Consider the following 19,843-nt stretch of genomic DNA (forward strand, 5'->3'; position numbering starts at 1 on the left):
AGATCCATCCACAGCTAGACTTTAGTTCTTGTAGTATGCCCTATTTCTTGCAAGACCTTGGGACTCTGGCTCTGGGAGAGGGATTTTGGCTGGACTCAGACTTCAGGGTCAAAATTACCCCTAAGTTGGCACTGACAGGGCTTAGGATGGTGGATGACATGAGGAAAAAGGATAGGGGATAGGACTCATAAGAAATCAGATGAGGCAAAGGGTGGTACTAGATGTAAATTGGATGTGCTTCTAGTTAAATACTATTGCCCTGGGTTATAGAGGTGGCTAGAAATGGGAAAATGGAGTAGATCCCCTGAGTCCAGAGTGGGAGAAGAGGGTATGTGTTTATCTGGGGAGAAATTGGGATAAGGTTAGGAAGAATGATTTTCCTTGTCATTAATTTGGGAGTTTGTAGGTAAGACTTGGTTCTGATATCTGTAGGGTCTGGATACCATTAGCTGACTTCCTCCTAGGATTTTTGGGCAAGGGCTTTAGGGGAGATTTACTGGATACACAGATATCTCTTGACACTAACAGGTCTCCCCGAGAGGGCCCTGCCCCGTCGGAGAGAGGGATGGACAGCCAGAAGTCGCCTGGTGAGGATAAAGATTCAGAACCGGCAGGTGAGTAGGGCAAGTTTTGGGTTTGCTGAAAGCTTTTAGCTCTTCGTGGCAACCTTGTATTTCTGGCCCTGGCACAAGGACGTGAATTAAATCTGAGTAATAGATAGCTAATTGAAGGACTTTGTTCTTTGAGACAAAAATCAAAATACCATCTCTCTGGTCCAGTGTGGGTTTTAGATAATCTCATGGTCTGGTGAATGGACTTAGTATTAAATATGCGTGCCGTTCTTTCTGTTCATTCAGCTGATGGACCTGCAGCCTCCGAGGAGCCAGGTGCCACTGAGCCAGACCTTCCCAACCCACATGTGGGGGAGGTGTCTGTCCCCAGTTCTGGGAGTCCCAGACTTCAGGAGCCACCCCAGGGCTGCAGGTAACTCATTTGGGAGAAACAAGGATGTAAGGGCTCATAAGAATTTGATTTGATGGGGCTGGGGATGTGGCTTAAGCGGTAGCGCGCTTGCCTGGCATGTGTGCGGCCTGGGTTCGATCCTCAGCACCACATACAGACAAAGATGTTGTGTCCGCCAAATACTAAGAAATAAATATTAAAATTTTCTCTCTCTCTCCCTCTTTCTCACTCTCTCTTTAAAAAAAAAAAAAAGAGTTTGATTTGAGAGTTTGGGGCTTTAAGGAAGAAGATTAAAAAAAAAATGAGTATTTGGGATGCATGGGCATGCCGGTTCATGGGGTGCCAGGAGCCTAGCATGGTGCTGATGCTTGTGTCTCCACAGTGGGGGTCCAGTGCGGCGCTGTGCTCTCTGTAACTGCGGGGAGCCAAGTCTTCATGGGCAGCGGGAACTGCAACGCTTTGAGTTGCCATTTGACTGGCCCCGGTCTCCAGTGGTGTTACCTGGGGGGAACCCAGGACCCAGTGAGGCAGTGCTTCCCAGTGAGGATCTATCACAGATTGGTTTCCCTGAGGGCCTTACACCTGCCCACCTAGGAGAACCTGGAGGTAAGTGAGGGAGAGAAGGGCAGAAAACCAAGTAAAGGGTGGGTAGTCATGAGCCAGGAGTCATCTTGTTAATTCTTTCCTTTTTGTTTATCTCTTCCCACCTGTAAAGGGTCCTTCTGGGCACACCATTGGTGTGCTGCATGGTCAGCAGGCGTTTGGGGGCAAGAGGGCCCAGAACTATGTGGTGTGGACAAGGCCATCTTCTCAGGGATCTCACAGGTAGAGCTAAGGCTAGGGGATTGCAGAGGGGAAAACAGGGCTGGGCTTGGAGAGAGTTGGAATGGCTGGTGGGATTCTGAGAGTTAGGGTAGAATGAGAAGGATGGTAGACATATTGGGGCAGAGTTAGTACTTAAAACTGCTCCTCTATAGAAAACTGGTTGGTCTGAGGATTTGTGTTCTTCCTGGCAGCGTTGCTCCCACTGCACCAGGCTCGGTGCCTCCATCCCTTGCCGTTCTCCTGGATGTCCACGGCTTTACCATTTCCCCTGTGCAGCTGCCAGCGGTTCGTTCTTATCCATGAAAACACTGCAACTGCTTTGCCCGGAACACAGTGAGGGGGCTGCACATCTGGGTGAGAAATCTTATCCTTTGGATAGAGAGCAAATGAGGGGCCAAGTATGCATCACATTTTGGTATTCTGTAGAGCACTTCTCAAATCTGTAATTATACACCATCAGTCTGCCCCACTAAAATATGTGTGAACTTTGTGAGCATGGGGTATTTGCTTGTCTCATTTACCATAGTGTCCACAGTGCCTAGAATAGTACCTGGCATATTTTGAGCCAGTACTCAGTAAACTATGTTATACATTTATTCTGTGCCCATGGAATACCTGTTATGTACCTGGTAAGGAATCTGCAGCTGACCTGTGTTGTCTGTCTCTTCCCTCTGCAGAGGAGGCTCACTGTGCAGTATGTGAGGGACCAGGGGAATTATGTGACCTGTTCTTCTGTACCAGCTGTGGGCATCACTATCATGGGGCCTGCTTGGATACTGCTTTGACTCCCCGCAAGCGTGCTGGCTGGCAGTGCCCTGAATGCAAAGTGTGCCAAGCCTGCAGGTAAGACTAGGAAGACAAGAGGGAAGCAGAACACAGGCTAAGGTAGAAAATGAGGACCCCATAATGTGCCCTGCACCCCTGCAGGAAACCTGGGAATGACTCTAAGATGTTGGTCTGTGAGACTTGTGACAAAGGATATCATACCTTCTGCTTAAAACCACCCATGGAGGAACTGCCTGCTCACTCTTGGAAGTGTAAGGTGAGTGTCTCCTGATTCTGCCTCTACAGCATCCCCAGAGTTTTCCTATGGTGACCAGTCCTGTTAGTTTGACCAATGCCTGTTTTGCCTATTCCCTTCTAGGCATGTCGGGTATGTCGGGCCTGTGGAATAGGTTCAGCAGAGCTGAATCCCAACTCTGAGTGGTTTGAGAACTACTCACTCTGTCACCGCTGTCACAAAGCCCAGGGAGGTCAACCTATCAGTTCTGTTGCTGAGCAGCATTCTCCTGTCTGTAGGAGGTAAGTGGTGTGAACTGGTTGAGATTGGGATTGGGGGGTGGTCAGAAGGATTGAGATTGGCAGAGGCCATGTTAAAGCATGGACTTTTAGAGGAGAGCCCTAAAGGGGGCAGCGCAATCCACAGTATTCACGCATCACCCCAGTGTGCTCTCTAGGAATTGTTAGCTGGTGAGAGCCACAGTGCCTGCTCCCCTGTACCCTCTGCAGATTTTCACCCCCAGAGCCTGGCGATATCCCCACTGATGAGCCCGATGCTCTGTGCGTTGCATGCCAAGGGCAGCCAAAGGGTGGGCACGTGACCTCTATGCAACCCAAGGAATCGGGGCCCCTGCAATGTGAAGCCAAACCACTAGGTGAGTAGGGTTTGAGGATCCCTGAAATTAATCCCCCTTTATTCTGTGGTAAGAAACAGATTTTCCTTTGCTTTAAACATTTTAACTTTCTGTGCAGTAAATCTGAGCTAGATGGGAGTTTTATGTGTTGTGTCTGCAGGGAGAGCAGGGGCCCAACCTGAGTCCCGGTTGGAGACCACCCTAAATGAGGATATGCCACTGCTGCCCCCACCTGAGGAGTCACCCCTGTCCCCACCACCTGAGGAATCACCCACGTCTCCACCTCCTGAAGCCTCACGCCTGTCCCCGCCGCCTGAGGAATCACCTGCTTCCCCACCGCCTGAGATGTCACACCTGTCCTCTCCGCCTGAGGAATCACCCCTTTCCCCACCACCTGAAGATTCTCCTCTGTCTCCCCCACCTGAATCATCACCTTTTTCTCCACTGGAAGAGTCACCCTTCTCTCCACCAGAAGCATCACCCCCATCTCCCTCACTTGAGACGCCCTTGTCCCCACCACCTGAAGCATCACCCCTGTCTCCTCCATTTGAGGAGTCTCCCTTGTCACCCCCACCTGAAGAATTGCCCAGTTCCCCACCACCTGAGGCATCTCGCCTGTCTCCACCACCTGAGGAGTCACCTATGTCCCCTCCACCTGAAGAGTCACCCATGTCTCCACCACCTGAGGCATCTCGTCTGTTCCCACCATTTGAAGAGTCTCCCTTGTCCCCTCCACCTGAAGAGTCTCCCTTGTCTCCACCTCCTGAGGCTTCACGCCTGTCCCCACCCCCTGAGGACTCACCCATGTCTCCACCACCTGAAGACTCACCTATGTCCCCCCCACCTGAGGTATCATGCCTGTCCCCACTGCCTGAGGTATCACACTTATCCCCCCTACCTGAGGTGTCACGCCTGTCCCCACCACCTGAGGAATCTCCCTTGTCTCCGCCACCTGAGGAGTCCCCCACGTCACCTCCACCTGAGGCTTCACGCCTATCCCCACCACCTGAGGACTCGCCCACATCTCCACCACCTGAAGATTTATCTGCTTCTCCACCACCGGAGGACTCGCTCATGTCCCTGCCACTGGAGGAGTCACCCCTGTCGCCACTGCCTGAGGAGCTGAGACTCTGCCCCCGGCCTGAGGAGCCACACCTGTCCCCACAGCCTGAGGAGCCCCAACTTTGTTCCCAGTCTGAGAAGCTGCACCTGTCCCTGCAGCCTGAGGAGCCGAGACTCTGTCCCCAGCCTAAGGAGCTGCACCTGTCCCCACGGTCTGAGGAGCCGCACCTGTCCCCACGGCCTGAGGAGCCGCACCTGTCCCCACGGCCTGAGGAGCCGCACCTGTCCCCACGGCCTGAGGAGCCATGTTTGTCCCCTGTGCTTGAGGAGCCATGTCTATCCTCTCAGCCTGAGAAACTACACCTATCTCCTGTGACTGAGGAACCATGCTTATCCCCTCAGCCTGAGGGATTGCTTACCCTCCAGCCTGAGGAGCCCCACCAGTCACCTATGCCTGAGGAGCCATGCCTGACCCCCCAGCTTGAGGAACCATGCCGATCCCTTCAGCCTGAAGAGCCTCCTGAGGAGCCACACCTGTGCCCTGCATCTGAGGAGTTGCCCTTGTTTCCCCCACCTGGGGAGCCTCCCTTGTCCCCCTTGCTTGGAGAGCCGGCCCTGTCTGAGCCTGGGGAACCACCTCTATCCCCTCTACCTGAGGAGATGCCCATGTCCCCATCAGGGGAGCCATCCTTGTCACCTCAGCTGATGCCATCAGGTAAGGGGAGGTTAGTGCCTGTTTACTCTGGGACAGTCTTAACTCTTTATGGCACATCTAATCTAGAGCTTCTCTTTTTTCTTCCTCCCAGATCCTCTTCCTCCTCCACTGTCACCCATTATTCCAGCTACAGCCCCACCAGCTTTGTCTCCTTTGGGGGAGTTAGAGTACCCCTTTGGTGCCAAAGGGGACAGTGATTCTGAGTCACCATTGGCTGCCCCCATCCTAGAGACACCCATCAGCCCTCCACCGGAAGCTAACTGCACTGACCCTGAGCCTGTGCCCCCAATGATCCTTCCCCCATCTCCAGGCTCTCCAATGGGACCTGCTTCTCCCATCCTGATGGAACCTCTTGTTCCACAGTGTTCTCCACTTCTTCAGCATCCCCTCCCTCTTCCAGACTCCCCTCCTTCCCGGTGCTCCCCTCCTGCTCTGCCACTGTCCATTCCCTCCCCATTGAGTCCCATGGGAAAGGCAATGGATATCTCAGATGAGGCTGAGTTGCATGAGATGGAGACTGAGAAAGGCCCAGAACCTGAGTGCCCAGCCTTGGAACCCAGTGCCACCAGTCCTCTCCCTTCCCCCATGGGGGACCTTTCCTGCCCTGCCCCCAGCCCTGCCCCAGCTCTAGATGACTTCTCCGGCTTGGGGGAAGACACAGCGCCTCTGGATGGGACTGATGCTCCTGGTTCACAGCCAGAGGCTGGACAGACCCCTGCCAGTTTGGCTAGTGAACCTAAAGGTTCCCCTGTGCTCCTGGACCCCGAGGAGCTGGCCCCTGTGACCCCTATGGAGGTCTATGGCCCAGAATGCAAGCAGGCAGGGCAAGGATCACCCTGTGAAGAACAAGAGGAGCCCCGTGTACCAGTGGCCTCCATACCACCCACTCTCATCAAATCTGACATTGTTAATGAGATCTCTAATCTGAGCCAGGGCGATGCCAGTGCCAGTTTTCCTGGCTCAGAGCCCCTGCTGGGTTCTCCTGACCCTGAGGGTGGTGGCTCCTTGTCTATGGAGCTGGGGGTATCTACGGATGTTAGTCCAGTTCGAGATGAGGGCTCCCTGCGACTCTGTACCGACTCGCTGCCAGAGACTGATGACTCTCTATTGTGTGATGCTGGGACAGCTATCAGCGGAGGCAAAGCTGAGGGGGACAAGGGGCGGCGGCGCAGCTCCCCAGCCCGTTCCCGAATCAAACAGGTGAGGGGGCTATGCAGCCACTGTATGTGGTCAAGGTCACAATACTGTGAGAGGTACAGTCATTTGCCACTGATAACCTTCACAATTGGTTTACTGAATCCCAGGCTTGTAGAGATGCTTTAGTCCAACTTCATATTTTACTAAAGAGAATACTGATACATAGAGTGGGCAGATGATTTACCTAGGCTCTTGATCACTTAGTAGGAGAACTGGAATCAGAAACTTGGGTCTCTCAAGTCACTATTTTATCTCCTTGGATCATGTTGGTCACTCTTTTTTTTTCAATTGTAGGTGGACACAGTACCTTTATTTTATTTATATATATATTTTTTGTGGTACTGAAGATTGAACCTGGTGCCTCATACATGCTAGGCAAGCACTCCCTCACTGAACCACAACCCCAGTCCCCTGGTCACTCTTTCTTGAAAGAGGGTAATTGGTGTGTGCCAGAGCAACTACTTGTTGATATTTGGGAGCTTGACTTTTCCCTGCTCTAAGTGGGGCTCCTGGGTTTAATTACTAGTCATACTCTGTCATTTGTCTCTTCTCTTTGAGCCTGTGGATCCAACACACGAGTCCTTGACTTTTTCTTGTAATCATCCTCTTCCCTCACTCAGGGTCGCAGCAGTAGTTTCCCAGGAAGACGCCGGCCTCGAGGAGGAGCACATGGAGGACGAGGGAGAGGACGGGCCCGGCTAAAATCAACCACTTCTTCCATCGAGACTCTGGTAGTAAGGAGAGGCTTCCCATTCCCCAAGCATGCTTCACCTGGCCCCTTCAGAATTAAACACCCTTTATATCATGCCAGTCCCCTGTATGCTAGCCTATCAGCCTGTTAGCCTAAGGTTTGTCTGGCTAGTCTGTACTCCTGTCTGTGTACTTGGTCCCCAGTCTTCTCTGAAATCCTTGCCATTGAGCTGAGGCCCAGATTGGGAGTTGGGATATTATTCTTCCTCTTAGATCTGGCATCTGGCCTTCATCTAGCCTAGGGTTCACACCTCCTTCCCCAGTGCCAAAGAGGGAAACACCTTAGTTGGGGTAGACTTATTTTCCTCACTTTCATAACTCTCTGCCTGTAAGGTGGCTGATATTGATAGCTCTCCCAGCAAGGAGGAGGAGGAAGAAGATGATGACACCATGCAGAATACTGTGGTTCTTTTTTCCAACACAGACAAATTTGTTCTAATGCAGGTATTATACTTGTGGTAGTTCTATCCCCAGCAGTGTGTGTATGTGTGTGTGTGTGTGTGTGTGTGTGTGTGTGTGTGTGTTTTGGTGAGATGGGGGAAACCATGTACCTATTGCTGGGGATACCCAGCTAATAAGAAAGCAAGTGGACAATAAATTAATTCCATGTAGCAGTAAGAAAGGCAAAAATGATCTTTGCCCTGTTGAAGCTTATTGTTTAGGGGGAGCTTACGTATGTTCTCACTTGAATAATCTTGAAGCAGACAGACTTCTATCACATATGTGACTCTCCCCTGACCAGTCTTTATTCCATTTTACCTTCCTATAATTTTTTCATACCATTACATATGCTGAACTTTATAAACTCAAGTTACTTATTAGGTGAGTGAGACATTCTAGGGAGGCATAGTTCCTTTGGGTTGAAAAGGAGGAGCTGGGGTCTTGAGGTGGCCCTGTAAGTGTCACAGTACTGTGGAGTGGGCTTCTGATTTCCTGGCTTCTTGGTCTAAGGTTAAGTGTTCTAGTAGTTAGCTGGGACAGGCAAAATAAGGAGATCTGCTTGAACATTGAGACTTCTTTGTTTCTACAGGACATGTGTGTGGTATGTGGCAGCTTTGGTCGGGGGGCCGAGGGCCACCTCCTGGCCTGTTCACAGTGCTCTCAGTGCTATCACCCTTACTGTGTCAACAGCAAGGTGAGTTCAGGACCCAAGAGGTGTGGACTGGGGAACAGGGTCAGTTCTTTCTTACTTAATCTCCTGCTCTGGCCACAGTACCTCTTAAAGTGACCATTGCTCTGGAAGTTATTCATCAGTCTCCCGGGACTATTAAGCTTATTTTGGTGAAAAGTCTTTTGGAAATTATGGAAGACTTTATAGTTTCATTGTGGTAGACCAAAACGTGTGACATAATTCAATCCATTACATTAAACAATGACAACTTTACTAGTATAAATCATGGTGTAGCCTGGAGTTATAATATAAAATCAAACTATAAGATGTCTCCACAAAGAGAAAGCAGTGTTTTGATCTAAGTGTGTATGCTCATTTTTAGTTTGTCAGTAATATTAATTTATGATTTAATTCATGGTTAGCACTTGTTTTAGTAACAGGTTCTAAATATTCAAGGAAATTGAGGGAAGTGCATCCTAATTTTGTCTGTGGTTTTCTGACTAGTGAAAGATTGCTATTCCACACTTGTTGTGAGGTAGTGGCTGGTGAGGCTGTTCTGTGATTGACAGAGATCCCAGGAAGCCTGTTTAGAGTCACCGTTTTCAGGGGTGAGGGTGCTCTGTATAAGCCTACCTGTGCTCAAGTGGAAGCCTGACTTGTACTGGGGTTCCTCCAGCCCCATCAATATATGTCTCCCTCCTCCTTCACACCCCAAGAAATTCCGCTCTTTTACATTACACTAGATTACTAAGGTGATGCTGCTAAAGGGCTGGCGTTGTGTGGAGTGTATCGTGTGTGAGGTGTGTGGCCAGGCCTCTGACCCTTCACGTCTGCTGCTCTGTGATGACTGTGACATTAGTTACCACACATACTGCCTGGACCCCCCACTGCTCACCGTGCCCAAGGGTGGCTGGAAGTGCAAGTGGTAAGGAGACCTGGGTCTTCTTAGGAGCCTGGGGCTTGAGAGGATGGGGCATTTGGGCCTTAGATGTTAGAATGGGTGTGATGTTGCATATGTGACAGAGGTTGAATTTAGGAGGCATGCTGCTTATTTGGTTCTCTGAGGGGGAGTGCCTTTCCTTGACTTGGGTAGGTTAGGTGTTGAGGGTCTATCTTTCTACCCCATCAGGTGTGTGTCTTGTATGCAGTGTGGGGCCGCTTCCCCTGGCTTCCACTGTGAATGGCAGAATAGCTATACACACTGTGGGCCCTGTGCCAGCCTGGTAACCTGCCCTATCTGTCATTCACCATATGTTGAAGAGGACCTGTTAATTCAATGCCGCCATTGTGAACGGTGAGAGCATCCCTTTACCCTTGTGTCAGTCCCACTTCTCTGTTGTCAGCCTGGCATTGCCTGTGCTCTCATCACCCCTGTCTTGTCTGTGTTCTCCCAGGTGGATGCATGCTCGCTGCCAGAGCCTACTCACTGAGGATGATGTGGAGCAGGCAGCTGATGAGGGCTTTGACTGTGTCTCCTGCCAGCCCTATGTGGTAAAGCCTGTGGGTGAGTACCAGTTGCTGGGAGGGCAAGGAGGAGACAAAATATGGGTACTTGGTTTTAAGACAGTGCCTAAGCTGCCTGCTTGGTTCTTCCCTCCACAGTGCCTGTTGCCCCTCCAGAATTAGTGCCTATGAAGGTGAAAGAGCCAGGTGAGTCCCAGAAATTTTGCATGCCAGAGGAAACCTTCAATACCATACACTTTAGCTCCAACCCCCTAACTTCATTTTCTCATTTTATTTTTATTTTTAAAAAATGTTTATTTAGTCTTAGATGTTTTTGTGGTGCTGAGGATTGAACCCAGTGTCTCACACATACGAGGCAAGCACTTTACCACTGAGCTTCAGCCTCAGTCCCATCATTTTCTCCATTTTAAGAGGAGAAAGTAGATCCAGGGAGGTTGAGTGTCCTGCCCATAGTCTCCTAGTAAGTTAGTGGCAAAGTTATGACTAGAAGCAAAGTACCTTCAGTTTATTGAACATTGTTCTTTTTACCAGGAAACATGACCTATCTTTACTCCCAGAATTTTATCTCTAGAGAGCACAACTCTTTCTTCCTCCTTGAATGGGTTGGGAGCCATCTCTTCCATCATGATGTGGATACTACTTCTGGCATCTGGGGTACTATGTGCTGGCAGTCAGCAAATAGGGACCCTTCTGGTCCCTGGACAGCTAGAGAATCTAATTGGTGAAATTGGGGTTAATCCTGAGTAAAGTCAGGCTTCTGCAAAGGCAGTCCCCTCTCTAGATTCCCCTGGGTCACTGACAGAGAACTCAGGCTTCAATCAGTGCCCCTTTTTGGACTTTTTTCCCAGCCCTCAGATCCCAGGGTGGACTTTTTGTCTGTTTTTTGTCTCAGCAGGAGACATAGGCTGAAACTTGGAGTTCTAGTTTCCCTGGGGCTTCTGTCCACAGCTCACACACTTTTCCTCCTTGTACAGAGCCCCAGTACTTTCGCTTCGAAGGTGTGTGGCTGACAGAAACAGGCATGGCTGTGCTGCGTAACCTGACCATGTCGCCACTGCACAAGCGGCGCCAGAGGCGAGGCCGTCTGGGCCTCCCAGGCGAAGCAGGGCTGGAGGGTTCTGAGCCCTCTGATGCCCTTGGCCCTGATGACAAGAAGGATGGGGACCTGGATACCGACGAGCTGCTCAAGGGTGAAGGTTGGGCCAGAAATCTCAGGGAACACACGTGGGAGTTGGGCTATTGAGTGGGGTCCATGTTGCTACTCCAAGTCACCTTCCAGCACTGTTGGTCTTGTCTAGGTGACTCTGTGGCAAGGTACCAGGTTCTCTGGGGCAGGATAACAAGGGTAAACGGGCCCATGCCTCTGATCTACCTCCGTCGCTTCTGTCATCATATGCAGGTGGTGTGGAACACATGGAGTGTGAAATTAAACTAGAGGGCCCTGCAAGCCCTGATGTGGAACCTGGCAAAGAAGAGACTGAAGAAAGCAAAAAACGCAAGCGCAAACCCTATCGGCCTGGTAAGGCCCTGGGATGGGGAGGTGGGATGGGAAGGACAGTTTAACAGGTCCCTCAGCAGCTACTTATCCTCAGCTCCACCTCCTCATAGGCATTGGTGGTTTCATGGTGCGACAACGGAAATCCCACACACGCGTGAAAAAGGGGCCTGCTGCACAGGCGGAGGTGTTGAGTGGGGATGGGCAGCCCGACGAGGGTGAGACGGGTGAGGGCACCAGTGGGGCCTGGGAGAAGGTGGGGATCACAGCACCCACAAAACAATGCCAGGGAGGCTCAGGGTGGGGACTTGCTGCAAGGGCCAAGAGGGTGATGGGCCCAGTTGATTTTAGGGGAGAGAGTAGGTAGAAAGTATTTTCTAGTCCAATTGGGTACATGATACCCAATGTTCCCAGAGAGCCAGAGCCTTCCCATTCTGTCCACAGTGATGCCTACTGATCTGCCTGCAGAGGGCTCCATGGAACAGAACCTTGCTGATGGGGATGAGAAGAAGAAGCAGCAGCGACGAGGGCGCAAGAAAAGCAAACTAGAGGATATGTTCCCTGTTTACCTGCAGGTGGGTCTCAGGCTCTGAGGGGCAAGGGAGGTATCTGTACATGTAAGGCATCAAGAGCCTGTTTCTTCTGACTCCTATCATAGGAAGCCTTCTTTGGGAAGGAGCTGCTGGACCTGAGCCGGAAGGCCCTTTTTGCAGTTGGGGTGAGCCGGCCAACCTTTGGGCTAGGAACCCCAAAAGCCCGTGGGGATGGAGGTTCAGATAGGAAGGAGCTCACCACTTCACAGAAAGGTTAGTTCTTTATGAGTGAAATGATCTGAGGGGATCCAACTTGCCTTTTGCTTAGGAGCTGGTGGGTGTTTGCAGGGAAGGGGCTAGCCTCCAGCAGTTAAGGGTATGCTAAAGGCCCTGGCTGGTGAAGCTGGAGAATAGCGCGTCTCTGATTGGAGTGGGGCCTATTGCTTATAGGAGATGATGGTCCAGATGTTGCAGATGAAGAATCCCGTGGCCCCGAGGGCATGGCTGATATACCAGGTAAGGGCCACTGGGTGGACTGTGTCCTTTATTGGCTTTGCTTCTGTCAGTTAGCTCTGCCCTTGAGCACTGTCAGGGTTGGAGGCTGGAAATTGTTCCATACCTTTCTGCCGTTCAGGATGGCCAATGTGGTACCTTCATATCTCCATGGCCTTGGCTGATGGGTTTCTCCTGATAATTGCAGGTCCTGAGGATGGAGGTGTAAAGGCATCCCCTGTGCCCAGTGACCCTGAGAAGCCAGGCACCCCAGGTGAAGGGATGCTTAGCTCTGACTTAGACAGGATTCCTACAGAAGGTGAGGCTTATAAGGGTTGTATTTATTCATGTCCCACTCGTGGGATGATCTTCTCTGGTGGGAAGTCCTGGGCACCCTCTCTGGCCATGACCATTTGTTGACCTGTGGTGACCCTTCCCTTCTTCCTCAGCAGCATCCTTTATCGTTCCCCCACAGAACTGCCCAAGATGGAGTCCAAGGATCTGCAGCAGCTCTTCAAGGATGTCCTGGGTTCTGAACGAGAGCAGCATCTGGGCTGTGGAACCCCTGGCCTAGAAGGCAGCCGTACACCACTGCAGAGGCCCTTTATCCAAGGTGATACGGAGTGGGGAGTGGCCAAGGGATAAATAAGCTTGCTCCCAGAGTAGTCCAGTCACTCCCTTTCCTCTGATCCTATCCCTCTTGTAGGTGGACTCCCTCTGGTCAATCTCCCCTCTAGCAGCCCAATGGACTCCTATCCGGGCCTCTGTCAGTCCCCGTTCTTGGATTCTAGGTTGGTATCTATGCTTAATCTCTGTGGGTAGTTCCTGTTATCCTTTCCCTCCAACCAGGTCCATACCTTGGCTTGGACTTCTGGGTCACTATAGCAATACTTCCCCTGCTCTTCTCATTCCCTTGTTAATGTCCTTCCTTTATTGGGGCAGGGCGGTGGCCTGGTGGGGGACTTGGCATCCCTGCCCACTGTGACTCTCTGCCCCTGCGCCCCAGGGAGCGCGGGGGCTTCTTTAGCCCAGAACCCGGTGAGCCAGACAGCCCTTGGACAGGCTCGGGGGGCACCACACCCTCCACCCCCACCACTCCCACCACAGAGGGTGAGGGCGACGGGCTCTCCTATAATCAACGGAATCTGCAGCGCTGGGAGAAGGACGAGGAGTTGGGCCAGCTCTCTACCATCTCACCTGTGCTCTATGCCAACATTAACTTTCCAAATCTCAAGCAAGATTACCCAGGTACCTGTGGGTTGAGGGCAAGGGAAACAACTTGGCAGCCTGGCAGGTGGAGCGGTCACCTGCTAAGTCTCTGACTCAATACCTTTGCCTTCCAGATTGGTCTAACCGTTGCAAACAAATCATGAAGCTCTGGAGAAAGGTTCCAGCTGCTGACAAAGCCCCCTATCTGGTGAGACAGAAAGGAGCATGGGCCAGCCTTGGAATGGAGGTGGAGGGGAGATATCTATGGTATATTTACCTTAGATCTTTCCATTCCCTATCCCTAAAGAAGCTGGGCCAAGAGGGACCAGCTTATGGGTAGGAAGTGTGAGTAACATCATGAGGGATGAGGATTAGGTTTGAGACTCAGTGCTAGGCCTCTGTTGTGTCTTACATTCCTCAGCAAAAGGCCAAAGATAACAGAGCGGCTCACCGCATCAACAAGGTGCAGAAGGTGAGTTGGGGCTGGGCCGGGCCAAGTCATTGAAGTTCCATAGTGGATGGCCCATCTAGGGTCATGGGGCCTGCTTACAGCAGCCTGACTGCTCTGTGCCTGGTCTCTCCCTGTAGCAGGCTGAGAGCCAGATCAACAAGCAGACCAAGGTGGGCGACATAGCCCGTAAGACTGATCGACCGGCCCTTCATCTCCGCATTCCCCCTCAGCCAGGAGCACTGGGCAGTCCGCCCCCTGCCGCGGCCCCCACCATTTTCATTGGCAGTCCCACTACCCCCGCCGGCTTGTCTACCTCTGCGGACGGGTTCCTGAAGCCACCAGTGGGCACGGTGCCCGGCCCCGACTCGCCCGGTGAGCTCTTCCTCAAGCTCCCGCCCCAGGTGCCTGCCCAAGTGCCTTCGCAGGACCCCTTTGGACTGGCCCCTGCCTACACCCTGGAGCCCCGCTTCCCTGTGGCACCACCCACTTATCCCCCCTATCCGAGTCCGACTGGGGCCCCTGCGCAGCCCCCAATGTTGGGCACCTCATCTCGTCCTGGGACTGGTCAGCCAGGAGAATTCCGCACTACCCCACCTGGCACCCCTCGACATCAGCCCTCCACGCCTGACCCCTTCCTCAAACCCCGCTGCCCCTCACTGGACAACCTGGCTGTCCCTGAGAGCCCAGGAGTAGTGGGAGGCAAGGCTTCTGAGCCCTTGCTCTCACCCCCATCTTTTGGGGAGTCCCGGAAGGCCCTAGAGGTGAAGAAAGAAGAACTTGGGGCATCCTCTCCTAGCTATGGACCCCAAAACCTGGGTTTTGTTGACTCACCCTCCTCAGGCCCTCATCTGGGTGGCCTGGAGTTGAAGGCACCTGATGTCTTCAAAGCCCCCCTGACCCCTCGGGCATCTCAGGTAGAGCCCCAGAGCCCAGGTCTGGGCCTACGGCCTCAGGAGCCACCCTCTTCCCAGGCTTTGGCCCCTTCTCCTCCCAGCCACCCAGACATCTTTCGCCCTGGTCCCTACCCTGATCCATATGCCCAGCCCCCATTGACTCCTCGGCCCCAGCCACCACCTCCTGAGAGCTGCTGTGCCCTGCCCCCTCGCTCACTGCCCTCTGACCCTTTCTCCCGAGTGCCCGCCAGTCCTCAGTCCCAGTCCAGCTCCCAGTCCCCATTAACTCCTCGTCCCCTGTCTGCTGAGGCTTTCTGCCCATCCCCTGTTACCCCTCGCTTCCAGTCCCCTGACCCTTATTCTCGCCCACCCTCGCGCCCTCAGTCCCGTGACCCATTTGCCCCATTGCATAAGCCACCCCGACCCCAGCCCCCTGAAGTTGCCTTTAAGGCTGGGCCTCTAGCCCACACTCCTCTGGGGGCTGGGGGCTTCCCAGCAGCCCTGCCCTCGGGGCCAGCAGGTGAGCTCCATGCCAAGGTCCCAAGTGGACAGCCCCCCAATTTCGCCCGCTCCCCTGGAACGGGTGCATTTGTGGGCACCCCCTCTCCCATGCGTTTTACTTTCCCTCAGGCAGTAGGGGAGCCTTCCCTAAAGCCCCCTGTCCCTCAGCCTGGTCTCCCTCCACCCCATGGGATCAACAGCCATTTTGGGCCCGGCCCCACCTTGGGCAAGCCACAAAGCACAAACTACACAGTAGCCACGGGGAACTTCCATCCATCAGGCAGTCCGCTGGGGTCCAACAGTGGGTCCACAGGGGAGGGTTATGGGCTGTCCCCACTACGCCCCGCATCAGTTCTGCCACCACCTGCACCCGATGGATCCCTCTCCTACCTGTCCCATGGAGCCTCACAGCGGGCAAGCATCACCTCTCCAGTTGAAAAGCAAGACCCAGGGTCTACAATGAGTAGCTCTTTGGCAGCACCTGATCTCCCAGGTACCCAGGACCCAGGCATGTCCAACCTCAGCCAGACAGAACTGGAGAAACAACGGCAGGTGAGTGAATATCCCACAGCTGAGCTCTGCCCCCCAGCTCCTGCCTATCTCTATATCCTCTGTGCCAGGCTCATGATTGGAATAGAATGGGTTCACTCCTTTTCTCCATTTTCTGTACAGCGCCAGCGGCTACGGGAGTTGCTGATTAGGCAGCAGATCCAGCGCAATACCCTGCGGCAGGAGAAGGAAACGGCTGCAGCAGCTGCAGGTGCAGCAGGGCCCCCAGGCAGCTGGGGTGCTGAGCCCAGCAGCCCTGCCTTTGAGCAGCTGAGTCGAGGCCAGACCCCTTTTACTGGAACCCAGGTAAATAACATGCATGGGGTGGCAGGGCCAGGGAAATGGAAGTGGCTCCAGTTTCATCTACTTCTCTCTTCCAGGATAAGAGCAGCCTTGTGGGGTTACCTCCGAGCAAGCTAGGTGGCCCCATCCTTGGGCCTGGGGCCTTCCCTACCGATGAACGACTATCTCGGCCACCTCCACCAGCCACACCTTCTTCTTTGGACATGAACAGCCGGTGAGGCTCTAGGGGGTTCCCTGGGAATAAACTAAGGGGACAGATTTTATCGCCATTGTATACTCTGATTTTCCTTTTTTACCAGTCCTTCTCCAGTATCATTTACTTTTTCGTCATTCCATCCCCTTCACTACTTTAATTCTGTCCTTCCTCATGTTGCTAGTAAGTCCTGTTCTCTCTCTCTATCCTGATTGTCTCTCACTGACTGTTACATACTCTTCCAGGCAACTGGTGGGAGGCTCCCAGGCCTTCTATCAGCGAGGGCCCTATCCTGCGTCCCTGCCCTTACAGCAGCAACAGCAGCAACAACTGTGGCAGCAGCAGCAGCAGCAGCAGCAGGCAACAACAGCAACCTCCATGCGACTTGCCATGTCTACTCGCTTTCCATCAACTCCTGGACCTGAACTTGGCCGCCAAACATTAGGTTCTCCCTTGGCGGGAATTCCCACCCGCCTACCAGGTCCTGCTGAGCCAGTGCCTGGTCCAGCTGGTCCTGCTCAGTTCATTGAGTTGCGACACAATGTACAGAAAGGACTAGGACCTGGAGGGGCTCCATTTCCTGGTCAGGGCCCCCCTCAGAGGCCCCGTTTTTACCCTGTAAATGAAGATCCCCATCGATTAGCCCCTGAAGGACTTCGAGGCCTGGCAATGTCAGGTCTTCCCCCACAGAAACCCTCTGTTCCACCAGCCCCTGAATTGAACAATAGCCTTCATCCAACGGTCCACACCAAGAGTCCGGCTTTGCCAGCTGGTTTGGAGCTAGTCAGCCGTCCCCCCTCAAGCACTGAGCTTGGCCGTCCCCCTCCTCTGGCCCTAGAAACTGGGAAATTACCCTGTGAGGATTCTGAGCTAGACGACGATTTTGATGCCCACAAGGCCTTAGAGGATGATGAAGAGCTTGCTCACTTGGGTCTGGGTGTGGATGTAGCCAAGGGTGATGATGAGCTGGGTACCCTGGAAAACCTGGAGACCAATGATCCCCACCTGGATGACCTGCTTAATGGAGATGAGTTTGACCTACTGGCATATACTGATCCTGAGCTGGACACAGGGGACAAGAAGGACATCTTTAATGAGCACCTAAGACTGGTGGAGTCGGCAAATGAGAAGGCTGAGCGGGAGGCCCTGCTGCGGGGGGTTGAGCCAGGACCCTTGGGCCCTGAGGAGCGCCCTGCCCCTGCTGCTGATGCATCTGAACCCCGCATAGCATCTGTACTTCCTGAGGTGAAGCCCAAGGTGGAGGAAGGTGGGCGCCACCCTTCCCCTTGCCAGTTCACCATTACTGCCCCCAAGGGAGAATCAGCACCTGCTACAACTTCCCTTGGCCTAGGACTGAAGCCAGGACAGAGTGTGATGGGTAGCCGGGACACCCGAATGGGCACAGGACCATTTTCCAGCGGTGGGCACACAGTTGAGAAGGGTTCCTTTGGGGCCACAGGAGGACCATCAGCCCACTTGCTGACTCCTAGCCCCTTGAGTGGCCCAGGAGGATCCTCCTTACTGGAAAAATTTGAGCTAGAGAGTGGGGCCCTGACCTTGCCTGGTGGACAAGCAACATCAGGGGATGAGCTGGACAAGATGGAGAGCTCACTGGTTGCCAGTGAGTTGCCCCTGCTCATTGAGGACCTGTTGGAACATGAAAAGAAGGAGCTGCAGAAGAAACAGCAGCTTTCAGCACAGCTGCAACCTGCCCAGCAACAACAGCAACAGCAGCAACAACAACATCCCCTACTGTCCACACCAGGCCCTGCCCAGGCCCTGCCTTTGCCACATGAGGGCTCTTCTAGTTTGGCTGGGCCCCAACAACAGCTTGCCCTAGGTCTTGCAGGTGCCCGACAGCCAGGCTTGAGCCAACCACTGATGCCCACCCAGACACCAGCTCATGCCCTCCAGCAGCGCCTGGCCCCATCTATGGCCATGGTGTCCAACCAAGGGCATATGCTAAGTGGGCAGCATGGGGGGCAAGCAGGCTTGGTGCCCCAGCAGAGCCCTCAGCCAGTGCTACCACAGAAACCCATGGGTACCATGCCACCTTCCATGTGCATGAAGCCCCAGCAGTTGGTGATGCAGCAGCAGCTGGCTAACAACTTCTTCCCAGATACAGGTAACCTTAGTTGCTGGCATGGTTGAGTTAATTGGGGGTGATCATTGTTATCACCAAATGGGCATTGAGGTTAGCAACCTAAGATAAGCCATAGTTAAGGGAGATTGGACACAAAGTAATTTGGCTAAATACTGTACTAGGGCAGGCAGAAGCACTGTAGCTTTTAAGGGAGGGAATGGTTCTTGACCTATAGAAGGCATTCAGATATCAGAATGAATGAATGGAATGAATGAAGTCTAATTAGCAAAGGCTTTATGGTGGCTATGGTGAGGCTAAAAGTTTAGGACTTGGAGAGAAGTGTTACAAGAGAAAGCAATCCAGATAAACAGAAAGATAGAGTGAAGCTGTAGTGGCAGGAAAACCCATCCAGGATGTTGGAGAACAGTGAAATAAGTGAGCAGGCACTACCATAATTTTGAAGAGGTAAGAAGAAAAGCCATATTGAGAAAGACGTCAACTTATAATAACATTTATTGAGTAATTATTATTTTCCAAGCAGTGTGTTGAGTGCTTTACACTCATTGTCTAATTTCCTCATCACAACAGACTCACTAAATAGGTACTATTATTGTCTGATTACAGAAGAGGAAACAGGCATAGAAGTTAAGTAACTTGTCTATGATTACACAGCAAGTAGCAGAGTTGGATATGAATACCAGTACTCTTCTTGACTGCTTCAGAATTCCAGGACAATGAGTTTGGTTAGTTCTTTAGAAAGTGTGTGTGTGTGTCGGGGGTCAGTTGTTTTCTAAGCAATGGAAATATATAAAGAAAAGGTTTTTTTTTTTTTTAAGTATTTATTTTTTAGCTATAGGTGAACGCAATATCTTTATTTTACATTTACGTGGTGCTGAGGATCGAACCCAGTGCCTCACGCATGCTAGGCGAGTGCTCCACCTCTGAGCCACATCCCCAGCCCAAGAAAAGGGTTTTAGGAAGATTTGAGGTTGTTTTTTCTTTTGGGGGTGATACTAGGCAAGTACTCTATTACTGAGTTCCCAGCCCTTTTTATTTCATTTTGAGCCAGGATGTTGCTAAGTTGCCCAGGCTGGTCTCGATTTTCCTGTCTCAGCCTCCTGAGTACCTGAGATTACAGGTGTATGCCACTGTGCCCTGCTGGAAAATTTGCATCTTGGGTGGTTATTTATTTTACCCTTTTTAGCCCAGCATCCTAGATTGGCAGGAAAGTTGGTTTTAGATGATGCCTTTTTGTGTCCCAAACTACTCTTAACATCTAGGGCTTTGCCACCGTGCCCACATCTTGGGTTCTGAGTTGTGCTTGCTCTAAGAATACTATGTTTGAAGAGAACTTTCCAGGTCATAAAGTATACCCGCTTGTCACATCTCCATGATATACCCAGAATAGGGATCATGATCT

General features: G+C 52.3%; 1 protein-coding gene across 9 annotated transcripts in view; it reads left to right on the plus strand.

Annotated features, from left to right (window-relative positions):
- Window positions 1-19,843, plus strand: part of Kmt2d (lysine methyltransferase 2D) — a 40,664-nt gene that overhangs the window by 4,817 nt on the left and 16,004 nt on the right. For 2 of the 9 annotated variants that reach the window (XM_071609894.1, XM_071609901.1), the window contains exons 2-35: window positions 529-614; window positions 858-984; window positions 1,346-1,569; window positions 1,679-1,788; window positions 1,980-2,142; window positions 2,466-2,631; window positions 2,716-2,830; window positions 2,933-3,090; window positions 3,298-3,443; window positions 3,583-5,199; window positions 5,291-6,399; window positions 7,017-7,130; window positions 7,480-7,590; window positions 8,177-8,281; window positions 9,001-9,182; window positions 9,387-9,551; window positions 9,652-9,761; window positions 9,860-9,907; window positions 10,696-10,917; window positions 11,121-11,240; window positions 11,330-11,443; window positions 11,661-11,791; window positions 11,875-12,022; window positions 12,200-12,265; window positions 12,450-12,560; window positions 12,717-12,854; window positions 12,948-13,032; window positions 13,248-13,489; window positions 13,585-13,658; window positions 13,872-13,922; window positions 14,039-15,847; window positions 15,968-16,150; window positions 16,225-16,361; window positions 16,586-18,465. In XM_071609894.1, the coding sequence (XP_071465995.1) occupies window positions 566-614; window positions 858-984; window positions 1,346-1,569; window positions 1,679-1,788; window positions 1,980-2,142; window positions 2,466-2,631; window positions 2,716-2,830; window positions 2,933-3,090; window positions 3,298-3,443; window positions 3,583-5,199; window positions 5,291-6,399; window positions 7,017-7,130; window positions 7,480-7,590; window positions 8,177-8,281; window positions 9,001-9,182; window positions 9,387-9,551; window positions 9,652-9,761; window positions 9,860-9,907; window positions 10,696-10,917; window positions 11,121-11,240; window positions 11,330-11,443; window positions 11,661-11,791; window positions 11,875-12,022; window positions 12,200-12,265; window positions 12,450-12,560; window positions 12,717-12,854; window positions 12,948-13,032; window positions 13,248-13,489; window positions 13,585-13,658; window positions 13,872-13,922; window positions 14,039-15,847; window positions 15,968-16,150; window positions 16,225-16,361; window positions 16,586-18,465 (10,330 nt within the window). In that variant the 5' untranslated portion in view covers window positions 529-565. The remainder of the gene's footprint in view (window positions 1-528; window positions 615-857; window positions 985-1,345; window positions 1,570-1,678; window positions 1,789-1,979; window positions 2,143-2,465; window positions 2,632-2,715; window positions 2,831-2,932; window positions 3,091-3,297; window positions 3,444-3,582; window positions 5,200-5,290; window positions 6,400-7,016; window positions 7,131-7,479; window positions 7,591-8,176; window positions 8,282-9,000; window positions 9,183-9,386; window positions 9,552-9,651; window positions 9,762-9,859; window positions 9,908-10,695; window positions 10,918-11,120; window positions 11,241-11,329; window positions 11,444-11,660; window positions 11,792-11,874; window positions 12,023-12,199; window positions 12,266-12,449; window positions 12,561-12,716; window positions 12,855-12,947; window positions 13,033-13,247; window positions 13,490-13,584; window positions 13,659-13,871; window positions 13,923-14,038; window positions 15,848-15,967; window positions 16,151-16,224; window positions 16,362-16,585; window positions 18,466-19,843) is intronic. The other 7 variants (XM_071609900.1, XM_071609897.1, XM_071609898.1 and 4 more) reach the window with 7 other exon arrangements.

This window comes from Marmota flaviventris, chromosome 3 (assembly GCF_047511675.1).
Source record: "Marmota flaviventris isolate mMarFla1 chromosome 3, mMarFla1.hap1, whole genome shotgun sequence".
In the NCBI taxonomy this organism is placed as follows: domain Eukaryota; kingdom Metazoa; phylum Chordata; class Mammalia; order Rodentia; family Sciuridae; genus Marmota; species Marmota flaviventris.